This window comes from Anser anser (assembly GCF_964211835.1).
Source record: "Anser anser genome assembly, contig: HAP1_SCAFFOLD_51, whole genome shotgun sequence".
NCBI classification, from domain to species: Eukaryota; Metazoa; Chordata; class Aves; order Anseriformes; family Anatidae; genus Anser; species Anser anser.
In genome coordinates this window covers 876,984-892,040 of record NW_028154169.1, presented here as the reverse complement: position 1 = coordinate 892,040, position 15,057 = coordinate 876,984, and the positions used below count along the sequence as shown (strand labels likewise).

Genomic DNA, 15,057 nt, shown 5'->3' with positions numbered 1-15,057 from the left:
TCTACACTGAGTCCAGTCCTGTTCAACGTATTTGTCAATGACCTGGATGATGGAATAGAGTGCAGAACCCTCAGCAGGTGTAAAGATGTGCTGTTTCCTGTCAAAGTGCTCTGTTTCAAGTCAAAGGTCTCCTCAGGCTCTCCTCAAAGCTCAACTCAAGCTCTCCTGCTCAGATCCTCAGGGAAGTTGGGGCACTTGTGTGTAGTGTTTCTTTAGTCTTTGGTAGTTTTATTTTCATTGTGCTGTCCTATGTGCAGGTCTTCAGGGCTCTGTTGAGGATGCCCTCTGAGTAGGGATGGCACAAAGCCTTTTCCACGTGCCTCCCTCACTTGGCCATGGTCTCCCTGCACAGTATCACTGCCATGGGTGTCTACCTGAAGCCTCCCTCCATCACCTTCCCATCCCTGGACCTGGTGGTTTCAGCTCTGTACTCAGTGTTCTCAGTGTTGCCTCCAACAGTGAAACCCTCATGGCATCTGCAGGTGTTTGCTTGTAGCCACCATCACAATGATGAGGGTGTTCCACATCCCAGTCACCGTGCTGGTCATGTGAAAGAGGAAGAAGAGATTTCTCTATGGGTAGAGGATCTTCCAGACGGACAGCTGGGGAAACTCAGAGAATGGTGTCTTAGTGTCCCATTCCCTTCATGGAAACCATTTTAGAGCATCCTTCCACCCACCCCACCCCCCCATCCCCCCTTCCCATTTTGTTAGGACACCAATGAGCAAGATGTTTCTTTCTCAGTTCCTAAAAGAAATGGAGAAGGGTATTCAGTGGGGTGAAATGATCCCAAGCAGTCATGGCTGAGGTGTCCTGCCAGACAGTGGGAACACAATAGGGGTTAAGGGTGGGTATCATTTCTTCACACGTTTAACAACCAAACTTTAATAGCACAAATCACACTTCTAAAATCCGTCTCTCCCATGTTCAGAGAGAAGCAGTCAGTGATAACTTCAGTCTGCTTCAAACACCACACCCCAGGAGATACCTTGCTGCCTGCAGGAGCTGTTAGACCTGAGGCCTTGGGGACACCTCGAGGGAGCCCGATGGCACAGAGCAAGCGATGCCATGGTCGGGTGTTGTGCTGCTGAGCTGGGCCGGGCTTCAGGGCCCAAAGGGAGCTCCCGGCAAGCGAGCAGCACTGCAGAGAGACAGCTCTGCCCAGGAGCAGCTCCTCTGCACAGCGCATCAGGGCTGGGGGCTCTGACCACAGGTGGCACAGGGAGAGGGGAGAAGGAGAGAGGGCTTGGAGGCTGTGAGGAGTGCAAGAACAGAGGGCAGCAGGTGGCGGGCAGCCTGTGGCAGGACAGATTTGCAGAATCTTGACACTGTAAGATCTCTTGCAGCAGGGCAATGCAGATGGGGTTGATTTTTCTGAAAGTGAAGGCTTTTGTTTGGTTTCTGTGCTTTCAGATTCCTTCAGTGGAAGGGAGACAGGTTTCATGGCAAAGGATTTTCAGGATTGTACAAGAGACTGACACTCCTACAGTATTGTGCTGAGAGATCAATATGGCAGCGATGAAATTACTAAAGTCCTTTCAGCCACCTCAGCTTGAAGACTACACCAGCATTATGTCTGTGGTCTTCTCAGGGCTTATCAGAGCTGATCTTTAGGAGCAGCAGCCCCTGTGATGCCCATGCACAGTGCCCTGTACTCAGGAGTCCTGTGCAGGGCAGAGCTGCACACACTGCTTGTTGGATGGGGTCTGTGAGCGTGGAGAGGGAGGAGACGTGGGGACAGAGAACCAGCTCCCAGCAGGGACATGGGCAGGCAACAGGGACATGGGCAGGTGGTGAGAGGGAGCTGCTGCCACAAATGCTGTGCGAGGGAGGGCTCAGCAGCTCCCTGCCATCCCCTGAAGGGCAGACACCCCCTGCTCTCCTCTCCCACCAGCACAGCCTCTGCCCTCAAGCCCCTGGTGTCCCCAGCAGGAGCTGCCTCCTCTGCAGGCAGAGCTGCAGCAGAGGAGGGTCTGCTGAATGTCCGTCTGTCCCTCCCTGGCCTTGCCTCCCCTGGCAGCAGCATGCTGGCATTCCTGCTGGCTTCTCCAGCTGGCCGTGCTGCTGCTGTTCTTATTTCCAGGCTGGCTGGGGATGGGGGTTTCTCATGCACAGGGAGTGAGCCCTCAGTGTGCTTGGGGGAAGGGGAGTAGGAGATTAGGGCGAGGGGTCTGGAGATGTGCACTTTGAGCCTGGATTCCTTTGGTCCCAGCAGTGTCCTGGTTCTGTAGGCACTGGAAAAGGCACCACAGGGAAGTGATCACAGCACTGAGGCTGCCAGAATTAAACAAATATTTGGGCAATCCTCTCAGGCGTATTGGCTGATTTTTGGGTATTCATGTACAGATTTAGGGGTAGGATTTGATGATCCTTGTGGAAGCCTTCCAAGTCAGGATATTCCATGATTCTATGACTCTACGAACCTGTGAGTACAACTGACCTGCCGCTCAAAGCGACACCAGGACAGGGCAGTGGAGACCAGCCCTGATGGACAGACTGGCTGTCTTCTCTGAAGGACACTCTGCATTAAAGGAAGCATCCCTTTGTCTCTGAGGATCCAAAAGGTTTTACGTGGAGTGCAGCAGAAACGCCCAGATTGCTAGGGATTTCTGCCTTAGAGAAAGAGAGATTGAGACTCCAGTGCAGTGCCACGAGGATGATTAGGGGAGTGGAGCATTTCCTTTACGAGGAAAGGCTGAGGGAACTGGGTCTCTTTAGCTTGGAGAAGAGGAGAGTGAGGTGTGACCTTATTAATATTTATAAATATGTAAAGGGTGAGTGTCAGGAGGACGGAGCCAGGCTTTTCTTGTCACACCCAATGATAGGACAAGGAGCAATGGGTGCAAGCTGGAATATAGGAGGTTCCACTTATACATGAGACAAAACTTTTTCACAGTGAGGGTGACAGAACACTGGAACAGGCTGCCCAGGGGGGTTGTGGAGTCTCCTTCTCTGGAGACTTTCAAAACCCGTCTGGACGCGTTCCTGTGTGACATGATCTAGGTGTTCCTGCTCCGGCAGGGGGATTGAACTAGATGATCTTTCAAGGTCCCTTCCAATCCCCACTGTTCTTTGATTCAGTGATTCTTAGTAAAAGTCCTCAGGAGTGGGGTGGGCAGCTGGACAAAAAATGCCAAAAGAAATCCCCACTGCTTGCTCTGCAGTTGGGTGAATGGTGAGCAACAATATGGAAAGCTTGTTATTATCCATGACTTGAATCTGAAATTACCTTATGTTCCTCTTTACCTCTTGCTGTTGGGCAGGAGTGATTCCTCTGTTGCCCACAGCAGAGTCCCCTACTCACAGGGACACCCTCAGGCAGCATCAGTCAGAACTCCTGAAAGTGACCTGCGAAAAGTCTGCCTCTAAGGGGGCAAACATTTTGGGGGTGTTAAGTAAGATAAGGAACAAGTTTTTCTCACAGTACTCTTCTTATTTCTTATTTTTTTTGTTTTGTTTTGTTTTGTTTTGTTTTGTTTTTCTCCTTGGGCAGAACCCCATGCCCAGAGAAAGATAACGTCCGATAGCAGCTCTGTGAGCTTGCAATGGGTTTTTCTCTGAGAACTCTCTTCCAGCTTTGTTCTGCCTTCTCCACTTCAACAGACAACCATGTCCAAAGACAGAAAATGCCCAACTGCAGCTCTGTGAGCGAGTTCCTCCTCCTGGCATTCGCAGATATGCATGAGCTGCAGCTCCTGCACTTCGGGCTCTTCCTGGGCATCTACCTGGCTGCCCTCCTGGGCAACGGCCTCATCCTCACTGCTGTAGCCTGCGACCACCGCCTCCACACCCCCATGTACTTCTTCCTCCTCAACCTCGCCCTCCTCGACCTGGGATGCATCTCCACCACTCTCCCCAAAGCCATGGCCAATTCCTTGTGGGACACAAGGGCCATCTCCTATCAAGGATGTGTTGCCCAACTCTTTTTCTTTGCTTTCTTGTTTGAAGCTGAGTTTTCCCTCCTCACTATCATGGCCTATGACCGCTACGTTGCCATCTGCAAGCCCCTGCACTATGGGAGCGTCCTGGACAGCAGAGCTTGTGCCAAGGTGGCAGCATCTGCCTGGGGCAGTGGCTTTCTCACTGCTGTCCTGCATACGGCCAATACATTTTCCCTGCCCCTCTGCCAAGGCAATGTTGTGGACCAGTTCTTCTGTGAAATTCCCCAGATCCTCAAGCTCTCCAGCTCAGATGCCTATCTCAGGGAAGTTGGAGCACTTGTTTTTAGCGTATGTTTAGGCTTTTGTTGTTTTCTGTTTATTGTGTTGTCCTATGTGCAGATCTTCAGGGCTGTGCTGAGGATGCCCTCTGAGCAGGGCCGGCACAAAGCCTTTTCCACATGCCTCCCTCACCTGGTCATTGTCTCCCTGTTTGTCAGCTCTGGCATGGTTGCCTACCTGAATGTCTCAATATCTTCCCCATCCCTGGACCTGGTGGTGTCTTTTCTGTACTCGGTGGTGCCTCCAGCAGTGAACCCCCTCATCTACAGCATGAGGAACCAGGACCTCAAGGATGCAGTGAAGAAAGTTTTTGAATACATGCGTTTTTGGAATCAATAACGTTTACTTGACTTCCAGGTTTAATACAGAAACAGGAAAATATTTCTTGTTATTTTTCTTTATTAATATTTTCCGCAAGCTGTGCTTTCATTTAAATAATGTTATTCTTAATATTCTGACTGTTGTTTTTTCTAACTTACTATGTCCTAATAGTCTCATGTACCTGTAAAACTGGGCTTTACGTGTAGATAAATATAATATAGCAGCCAAGAGAAATTCACTGTTATCAGCTGGCAACTCTTCCCAACTCCTCTGGAGCTGGGGGAGCAGCCCCAGCACACAGGAGGGGCTCAGTGACGCAGTTGCCGCTTCAAGCTTCAGGTAGAAACAGCTCAGCTTGCCCATCTATCAGCAGTCTGTCTAATTGTTTCCTTAGCAAGAACCTCATCATTTCTCATTGAATTCATATGATATGGGTTAATACTAACACTATTATTTATAATTTCCTATCTGTCATTATAAAATAATTCTTGTGCAGTCATCCTTCTGGGAAGGTAAACTTTACAGGAGGCATAAAAGATGAGGAGCTTGCTTTGTTCTTTGGAAAATTGCAACATGATTTCTTTTTCTTTGGTTTGAAGCAGGAAAAACCCTCCTGCACCTGAGTGCAGGAAAGGAAAGCAGCTGGGAGTTAGTGTAAAGGAGCTGTAACATCCAGCTGAAGACTTCTGACTGGTGTAAGTAAAAGTGATGCAAGGACCAGGTGGCCATTGAGAGAAATGGCAGGTACTGAGGAACAAGGTTGTCCATGCAGTGTCAGACCAAAGAGTCTGCTTTTCCTCCCTATGCATATCCCCTTAGGAGTATCCCTGGATCGCTATCAATTGGAGAATGATGATCTGAACTGAAACACAAGAAAATTCACCCTTTAAAATGAGAAATATTTCTAATAGATACTTTTTGAAATCTTCCTTCGTAACTATTCCATGAAAGCTCTACAATTAGCTGAACAAGTCTTGAAGACTTGAAGAAAACTGTGGGAGAGATATGGCGCCTTAGGAGTTTCTGCATTTTAATAAGTTCCTTGGTGTATTTTGGTGCTCAGTCGATGAAGCTCAGGTACTGAGAGGAGAATGATGCAACTGTGTAAGACGGTAAAGTCAGCAGGAAAAGTTGAAGTGACTTGGAGTATTAATGGGCCCCACTGAGGGCTGTTACTAAGACAGCCTCCCCAGAGACTTGTTAGGGCAGATAATTGGAGGCCATGATTAAAGACAGGCAAAGCACTGTGCTGAGAAAAGTCTTGGTTTGTTTTGGTGAAGTAAAAGGGCCAAGTTCTGACCCCAGCCACTGGGACAGAAGATCCTGCACCCCCGTGTCTGGCTCAGGGCTCTTCCCGGGGGTCTGTGGGATGTGGTGGGCAGTGTGATGCCACAGGAAGAGCAATGGTATGACACCCCCCTGCCTCTGCACAGGGTCACAAGAAAGCAATGAGGCTCATTGCAATGACTGTATTTCATATACTCATAAGCTCTAGCCAAGGGGACAAAACTGTCCTTCTTGCCAGCACCCACCTCTTTGTCCTCTCCACATTTTCCTATGCTGTCCCATACTTTGTCCTATTCCCTGGAAGTCTGCAGACACCTATCTCTGTTCACCACCTTGCTCTCATCCTGGCATTGCCGTGATTTCACTGATGTCTTGTCAACCATCACCATCTGTTCCTTGAAACACAAAATTTGGGTCTGATCATAGATACTCTTTGGGTGACCTTTGGCAACACAGCACTACTCTGAGGGACATTTCTTCCTCCTCGTGGCCAATGTCAACCTTCCAAGCACAATTTGTGGCAGTTTTTCTCTCCTGCTCTTTCCTACTACCAAAGAAAGCTTCATCAGGGTGGAAACCACTCCTTAAGTAGGCATTCCAACCCATCAGCCTTCTTGAGGCCTGTCACCCAAACAAACAGAAGTCACCTCACCACCATCTTCCAAGCCATGGGCCTGCTGCTGGTCTTGCAGGTTCTTGGCTAGACACACCCAAACCTTGTGCCTCCTGCCGTCCAGTCATGTACTCAAGCAGAAAGGACATGACAACCCATATCCAGGCCTTCTTTCTGTCTGGGTCCTCCTGGGTATGTCGGCAGAGGGGATCCCACAGTCAGCATGCCAACCAGGTGCCTTCTGCTGGCCTACCAGGGCCACTGGCAGATGTCAGCCAAAAAGTACAGATCCCAGGTCTAAGTCAAGGGTGACCTGTCAGCTACTTCAGGCAGAAGTGACCTCTTAGTCCCTTTCTGTGGCATGTTCCTGCTGCTGCCCTATCAACTGCAGAGATAGAATTGACCTCACAGTCACTGCCACAGTCACATTCCTCTTGCTGGTGCAGGAGATCCTGAGGCAGAGCTGAGCTCAGCAGAGCATTCCCACCCATCTCCTCCTTGTTGCCTACAAGCTGATCAGATCCATGGCCCCACACATTCATCTTTGAATGCCATGTGACTGCATGTAGTGGGATTATGTGGTAAGGTTTTGTTAGTGGAGGGCCATAGAGGTGGCTTCAGTGAGCAGAATTCAGAAGCTGCCCCATGTTAGATAAGGGCCCCACTGCTGGCCAGAACTGGGCCAATAAGCGATATTGTTTGCGCCTCTGTGAGAGCATATTTCAGAAAAAAAAAAAAAAAAAAGCTGCTGCAGAACAGCGCTGGGAGAGAGAGAGGAGTGAGAAACAGCCTTGCAAGCGCTAAGGTCAGTGAAGAAGGAGGGGGAGACCCGCTCCGTGTCCCAGAGCAGAAGTCCCCTGCGGCCTGTGGTGAGGACCATGGTGAAGCAGGCTGTCCCCCTGCAACCTGTAGAAGAGACCATGGTGGAGCAGGTGGTCCTGCACTCACAGAGGTTGTAGTCTGTGGAGGACCCTTGCCAGAGCAGATTCCGGGCCAGATCTGTAGCCCGTGGAGACGAGCCCACGCAGGAGCAGGTGACCTGTCAGGAGCTGCTGCCCGTGGGGGACCCAGGTTGGAGCAGTTTGCTCCTGACGGATAGACCACATGGTCTGGAGCAGTTCGCTCCTGTCGGATGGACCACATGGTCTGGAGCAGTTCGCTCCTGTCGGATGGACCACATGGTCTGGAGCAGTTCTGGATATCTTGCCTCCTGACCTCCCCAAATGTGTCCTCATGTTCTGGGCAGCTTTTCAAACATTTCCATGACCTGCAAGGACCTGTCTCCTTGCATGGGGATGGTCAGTTTCTGGGACAGAAGTGACATCTTAGTGGGATGGAAGGACACACTGTGCTGTAGGCAGGCCCTGCACAGCACGCCTAGCAGCCCTGCACAGCCCCTGAGGGTCCCAGCCCCAGTTCATACCCCCAGCTTGTGCTCCAGAAGGGCCCCCTAGGTCCTGTGTCACTTTTCCCACCTGGGTGTCTTGGCTACCCCAGGACATCCTGGAGGCAGTGGCCACCTCTGACTGGAAAACTGAAACCAGCCATGAAAGTAGATTGAGGAAACAGCTGAAAGCTTTGCAAAAAAGGACTCTATGTAATAGCTTAAAGAGTCTCCCTTGCCAGCACCACCAGCTTTTTTTTCTATGAAAGTTCATTATTTATTTTCACAGTTTTCTATTGACAGCACCATGGAGAAGTGCAATAAACCAGATTATGCTTTCTTGATGAATAGTTTTATGCACACATTTACCAAAATACATTTCCCAACAATGCTAATGCTTCTTTCTTTTTCTCTATTTTTTCCTTCCACTTATTCTGTCCTTGAAGAGCACTCCGAGGGAAAGAGTCATTGAATTAAAGAATAATGCATGTTTAAAAGACCGAGATTGAGAAATGCGCTCCATGCCATCTTGAAGGGAGAGAACAAAGAGGGTCAACAGTGTTGGCGCAAGTGCCCTTCACTGAGGGATGCTGCTGGTAACTGGCTGGAAGGAGGACTTTGTACCACTAACGTCCAGCCACCTTCCCCCCCACAACATCATCCCCTTCTTCAGTCCAAATATCACCAATGTGGCTAAAGAGAAACTCCAGGAGACCATGGCAAAGGTCTTGCTAAAGTCCAGGTTCACCACGTTCCCTTCTTTCCCCTCCCCTTCTATTTCAGCAGTTCCTTTTTTTCCTCCGAGTGTCTGAAGATGGCTGTGGCAGGACTTTCCCCATCATGTTCCCAGGGGTAGAGGTGACAATAGCAATTCTGCCAATCCTTTTTCTTGCCCTTCCTGAAGATGCGTTTGATGCCCGTATTTTTCAAGTCCCCTGAAATCTCTCTGATCCAAATGCTTGATGGCCCGGTCCAGAAAGGCAGGGTAGTGTGACATAGCAGAGAGGGGCACCTGCAATGAACCTGTGAGAGGGTGTGACAGAAATCTCACAGGGACACTGGGGGTTGTTTCTGGAGGCACACAGAGCAATGCCAGGGCTGTGTGAGGTGCTTGTCAGAGCTGGCCTCCAATGCTGCTCATAAACACGGGGCTGTTGAGCGACATGAGTCACAGAATCACAGAATCATCCAGGTTGGGAGAGACCTCCAAAATCACCTAGCCCAACCTCTGACTTAACACTAACAAGTCCTCCACGAAACCATATCACTAAGCTCTACATCTAAATGTCTTTTAAAGACCTCCAGGGATGGTGACTCAACCACTTCCCAACAACCCTTTCAATAAAGAAGTTCTTCCTAATATCCAACCTAAACCTCCCTTGGTGTAACTTTAGCCCATTCCCCCTCATCCTGTCACCAGACACGTGGAAGAATAGACCAACCCCCACTTCACTACGGCCTCCTTTAAGGTACCTATAGAGAGCAATAAGGTCACCCCAAAAGAGGGGCCCAAAAGTGAACACATTACTCGAGGTGCGGCCTCACCAGAGCCGAGTACAGGGGGACAATCTCTTCCCTAGCCCTGCTGGCCACATTGTTTCGTACACAAGCAGGGATGCTGTTGGCCTTCTTGGCCACCTGAGCACACTGCTGGCTCGTATTCAAATGACTGTCAGCCAATCTAGTCGATCAAGGGAAACCAGCTGATGTGATCTTTTTGGACTTCAGCAAAGCTTTTGACACAGTTTCCCATAGGATCCTACTGGACAAAATGTCCAGAATACAGCTAAACAAAAACATCATACAATGGGTGAGCAATTGGCTGATGGGCAGGGCTCAAAGAGTTGTGGTGAATGGGGTCACATCTGGCTGGCAGATGGTCACTATTGGGGTCCCTCAAGGCTCCATTTTAGGGCCAGTCCTCTTCAATGTCTTTATAAATGATTTGGATGTAGGACTAGAAGGTGTTTTGAGCAAATTTGCCGATGACACCAAACTTGGAGGAGTTGTGGACCTTGCAGAGAGATCTGGGCAGATTGGAGAGCTGGGTGATCACCAGCCACATGAGGTTTAACAAAGGCAAGTGTCGGGTCCTGCACCTGGGACAGGGCAACCCTGGCTATACGTACAGACTGGGTGACGAGATGCTGGAGAGCAGCCCTGCAGAGAGGGATCTGGGGGTTGTGGTTGACAGCAAGTTGAATATGAGGCAGCACTGTGCCCTGGCAGCCAGGAAGGCCAACTGTATCCTGGGATGCATCAAGCACAGCATCACTAGTTGGTCGAGGGGAGTGATTGTCCCGCTCTACTCTGTGCTGGTCCGGCCTCACCTCGAGTACTGTGTGCAGTTCTGGGCACCACAGTACAAGAAGGACATTAAACTATTGGAGAGTGTCCAGAGGAGGGTGACGAAGATGGTGAAGGGCCTAGAGGGGAAGACATATGAGGAGCGGCTGAGGTCACTGGGTCTGTTCAGCCTGGAGAAGAGGAGGCTGAGGGGGGACCTCATCGCAGTCTACAACTTTCTCGCGAGGGGGAGTGGAGAGGCAGGTGACCTATTCACTGTAAACACCAGAGACAGGACCTGCGGGAACAGTGTTAAGCTGAGGCAGGGGAAGTTTAGGCTAGACATCAGGAAGAGGTTCTTCACTGAGAGGGTGGCTGCACACTGGAACAGGCTCCCCAGGGAAATAGTCAATGAACCAAGCCTGTCTGAATTTAAGAAGAGCTTGGACTGTGCACTTAGTCACATGGTCTAAACTTTTGGGCAGACCTGTGCAGTGCCAGGAGTTGGACTTGATGATCCTTATGGGTCCTTTCCAACTCGGGATATTCTATGATTTTGGTTTAGCTTGCAATACTCCCAGGTCCTTCTCTGCCAGGCAGCTTTCTAACCACTTGTCTCCCATCCTGTAGTGCTGCTTGTGGTTGTTGTGCCCCAAGTGCAGGACCCAGCACTTGGCCTTGTTGAACTTCATTCAGTTGGCCTCCGCCCATCGGTCCAGCCTATCCAGATCCTTCTGCAGAGCCTTCCTACCCTTGAGCAGATCGACACATGCACCTAACTTGTCGTCTGTTAACTTACTGAGGGTGCACTCGATCCCCTCATCCAGATCATCGATAAAGATATTAAAGAGACCTGGCCCCAGTACTGAGCCCTCAGGGACTCCACTAGTGACTGGCCTCCAACTGGATTAGGTCAGTTAGGTCAGTTAGATCAAACTAATGGGCCTATAGTTTCCCAGGTCTACCCTCCAGCCCTTCTTGTAGATGGGTGTCACATTTGCTAGCCGCCAGTCAACTGGGACCTCCCCTGATAGCCAGGACTGCCAATAAATGATGGAAAGCAGCTTGGCCAGCTCTTCCACCAGTTCTCTCAGTACCCTCGGGTGGATCCCATCCGGCCCCATTGACTTGCGCACATCTAAGTGCTGTAGCAGGCCGCCGACCATTTCCTCGTGGATTATGAGGGCCACGTTCTGCTCCCATCCCCTTCCACCAGCTCAGGGTACTGAGTATCCAGAGAACAACTGGTCTTGCCACTAAAGACTGAGTCAAAGAAGGCATTAAGCACCTCAGTCTTTTCCTCATCTCTTGTTACTAAGTTTCCCCCTGCATCCAGTAAAGGATGGAGATTCTCCTTAGTCCTCCTTTTTCTGTTTATGTATTTGTAAAAATATTTTCTGTTACCTTTAACAGCAGTAGCCAGATTGAGCTCCAGATGAGCTTTGGCCTTTCTAATTTTGTCCCTGCACAGCCTTACAACATCCTTACAGTCCTCCTGAGTGGCCTGCCCTCTTTTCCAAAGGTCATGGAGTCCCTGCCTTGCACACCCACAGGCAGTGCACTGCAACACTTGCAGTGTCCCTCTCTCTCCTGCAGCCACTGCCAGAGGCTGGGAGGCACCTCAGCCCTGCGGTGCCTCTCCCTGCTCTACCCTTCTCTGAGATGCCCCAGGACATGAGGAATGGGTATAGGGACCTCGGTTCAAGGAAGCACATCCCAGAGCTGCACTCAAGTGGCTTCCTAGGGGATGTTACTTGGCCTCATAACACTATCTGCCCCACTGGCCTTCATGAGATTTGTAGGAATAGCTGATGGCCTTTGTGCTCCTTTGTTTTCTTCTCTCCATGTGCATACGATACACTGGCTGGCACCAGCAGCAAAGGGTTTCTCTTACCATATCCCCCCTGCACACAAACAGGGAGTTGCTCTTCTCCTGAGACATACAATCTCCCAGCGAGCAATTCGCAGGTGAGTATGTCTGTGCTGGCCTGGACAGCCACAGCTGCACTCCTTCACCATGCAACTCCCATTCCATACAGCCCCAAGATGGTGCTGCTCTGCAGAGTATTAAAAATGTCCAAAAAAAACCCACCAGTATTCACCTTGTGCCTGAAATGCATTATATTATCAGTCATATGCAGAAGATGAAGGGCAATTTCTTGATTCTGAAACACAACAATGCATCAGTTTCCTCAAGGCATCCTTGAGCTCCTGGTTCCTCATGCTGTAAATGAGGGGGTTCACTGCTGGAGGCACCACAGAGTACAGAAATGACACCACCAAGTCCAGGGATGGGGAAGAGACTGAGGGGGGCTTCAAGTGGGCAAACACGACAGTGCTGAGAAACAGAGAGACCACAGACAGGTGAGGGAGGCACATGGAAAAGGCTTTGTGCCGGCCCTGCTCAGAAGGCATCCTAAGCACGGCCCTAAAGATCTGCACATAGGACACCACAATGAAAACAAAACATACAGTGGTTAAACAGGCACTAAACATGATAAGCCGACCTTCCCTGAGGTACGCATCTGAGCAGGAGAGCTTGAGGATCTGGGGAATTTCACAGAAGAACTGGTCCACAGCATTGCCTTGGCAGAGGGGCAGGGAAAATGTATTGGCCGTGTGCATGACAGCATAGAGAGAGCCACTGCCCCAGGCAGCTGCTGCCATCTTGGCACAAGCTCTGCTGCCCAGGAGGCTCCCGTAGTGCAGGGGTTTGCAGATGGCAACGTAGCGGTCGTAGGCCATGGTGATGAGAAGAGAATACTCTGAACCAAAGAAGAAGACTAAAAAGAACACCTGTGCAACACAACCTTTGTAAGAGATAGCCCTGGTGTCCCAGAGGGCATTGGCCATGGCTTTGGGTGCAGAGGTGGAGATGGATCCCAGGTCTAGGAGGGCGAGGTTGAGGAGGAAGAAGTACATGGGGGTGTGGAGGTGGTGGTCGCAGGCTACAGCAGTGAGGATGAGGCCGTTGCCCAGGAGGGCAGCCAGGTAGATGCCCAGGAAGAGCCCGAAGTGCAGCAGTTGCAGCTCGCGCGTGTCTGCAAATGCCAGCAGGAGGAACTCGCTCACAGAGCTGCTGTTGGGCATTTGCTTTTTCTGGGCATGGGGTCCTGCTCAAGGAACAGAAAGACGATGATTATTAACAACAGAATTATCTGAGAAAAAGGATTTCTATTTCTCATTTAACTTCCAAACATGCTAGCCCACTTCCAGGAAGACATTTGGCAGATCCTTTTCTTGCATTTGGATTGATGCTGCCTGAGGCTGTCCTTTGGAGCTGAGGACTCTGCTGTAGGCAATGCAGGAGCCAATCCTGTCCTACACCAATATGTAAGGAACATAGGTGGACTTGTATCTTTTCTTCTAGCTTACCCACCACACCTGAGGAGAGTCTCTAAGGCAGAAGTCCTGCAGATTTCTCCTGCATTCCAAGTGAAATACTGTGGATCCTGTGGATCCTCTCCATGGTTTCAGTTGATCTGTGCTGGCATCTCTTTGAGCTGAAGGACAACTGCACTTGGAGGTTCACCTGAGATGAACCTGAACACAGCTGAGAGCAGAGGAATACAGGCTCAAAGTGCACATCTCCAGACCCCTCACCCTCTCCCCACAGTCTCCTTCCAGCCAAGCAAACCGAGAGCTCACTCCATTTGCATGTGAAACCCCCATCCCCAGCCAGCCTGGAAATAAGAACAGCAGCAGCACGGCCAGCTGGAGAAGCCAGCAGGAATGCCAGTGTGCTGCTGCCAGGGGAGGCAAGGCCAGGGAGGGACAGACGGACACTCGGCAGGCCCTCCTCTGCTGCAGCTCTGCCTGCAAAGGAGGCAGTTCCTGCTGGGGACACCGGGGGCTTGAGGGCAGAGGCTGTGCTGGTGGGAGAGGAGAGCAGGGGGTGTCCCAGGGAAGGAGCCTGCCCTGCAGGGGATGGCAGGGAGGTGCTGTGGTGGTTTTACCTTGCTAGGCAACTGAATTCCACCACAACAGCTCTCTCGCTCCCCCTCCTCAAAAGAGGAGGGGAAGAAGCAAAGGAAAGAAAAACTCACAGGTTGAGATAAAATAATTTAATTAAAGAAAAAAAAAATAAGGATAAATTATTGTTAATAAAATAATATAACTAAAGGGGAAAAAAAAGGAAAGGGGAAAAGGCAAAAGAAACAAACAAAAAGCAACAAGCAAAGGTTGTGTGGAAGTGCAGTGGAAAAAAATTGCTCTCTACTTCCCACAAATGAGTGATGCTTGACCATGTCCTTGAAGCAGGGCCTCAACGCACGTAGCCATTGTTTGGGAGGACAGACATTTTCAAAACAATAGCCCACCCCTCCTCTCTTCTTCCTTTTTCACCTGTTTTTGCTGAGTATGACATCATATGGCATGGAATATCCCTTTGGTTGGTTTAGGTCAGCTGCCCTGGTGGTGTTCCTTTCTCACCTTTTGCCCACTCCCACCCTGCTGGCTCTGGGGGGGTTAGAGGGAGTCCTGATGCTGTGCCAGTATTGCTCAGCAGCAGACAACACTGGTGTGATACCAGTGCTGTTCTAGCTACAAGTGCAGAGCACAGCACTGTATGGGCTGCTGCAGGGAAAGGTGACTCCATCCCAGTCAGACCCAGTACAGGTGCCTGAGCCCTCCCTCGCACAGCATTTCTGGCTGCAGCTCCCTCTCACCACTTGGCCATGTCCCTGTTGCCTGCCCATGTCCCTGCCAGGAGCCGGATTAGTGTCAGCTCAGTTACAACCTGAGGAGACCACAAACATAATGTTGGTGCAATATTTAAGCTGAGGTGGCTGAAGGGACTGTATCAAGTTCATTTCTGACATATATTGATCTCTCAGTGCAATGCTCTAGGAGTTTCAGTCTCCTGTACAATCCTCACAACAAATTACCATGAAACCTATCTCCCCTCCACTGCAGTAATCTGAAAGCACAGACTATAATAAAACCTT

General features: G+C 50.3%; 2 protein-coding genes across 2 annotated transcripts; one reads left to right on the top strand and one right to left on the bottom strand.

The window, feature by feature from the left end:
- Positions 1 to 3,495: 3,495 nt before the first annotated feature.
- On the top strand, positions 3,496 to 4,559 carry LOC310890456 (olfactory receptor 14A16-like; the record flags this gene model as incomplete). The annotated part of the gene is made up of 1 exon (XM_083852812.1): positions 3,496 to 4,559. The coding sequence occupies exon 1, from the start codon at positions 3,546 to 3,548 to the stop codon at positions 4,557 to 4,559; it is 1,014 nt and encodes a 337-aa protein (XP_083708938.1). The 5' UTR covers positions 3,496 to 3,545.
- A 7,679-nt stretch (positions 4,560 to 12,238) lies between these two features.
- Positions 12,239 to 13,295, bottom strand: LOC310890455 (olfactory receptor 14C36-like; the record flags this gene model as incomplete). Its single annotated transcript, XM_083852811.1, has 1 exon — positions 12,239 to 13,295. Exon 1 carries the CDS (start codon positions 13,199 to 13,201, stop codon positions 12,239 to 12,241), a length of 963 nt encoding a protein of 320 aa, XP_083708937.1. The 5' UTR covers positions 13,202 to 13,295.
- Positions 13,296 to 15,057: the final 1,762 nt, after the last annotated feature.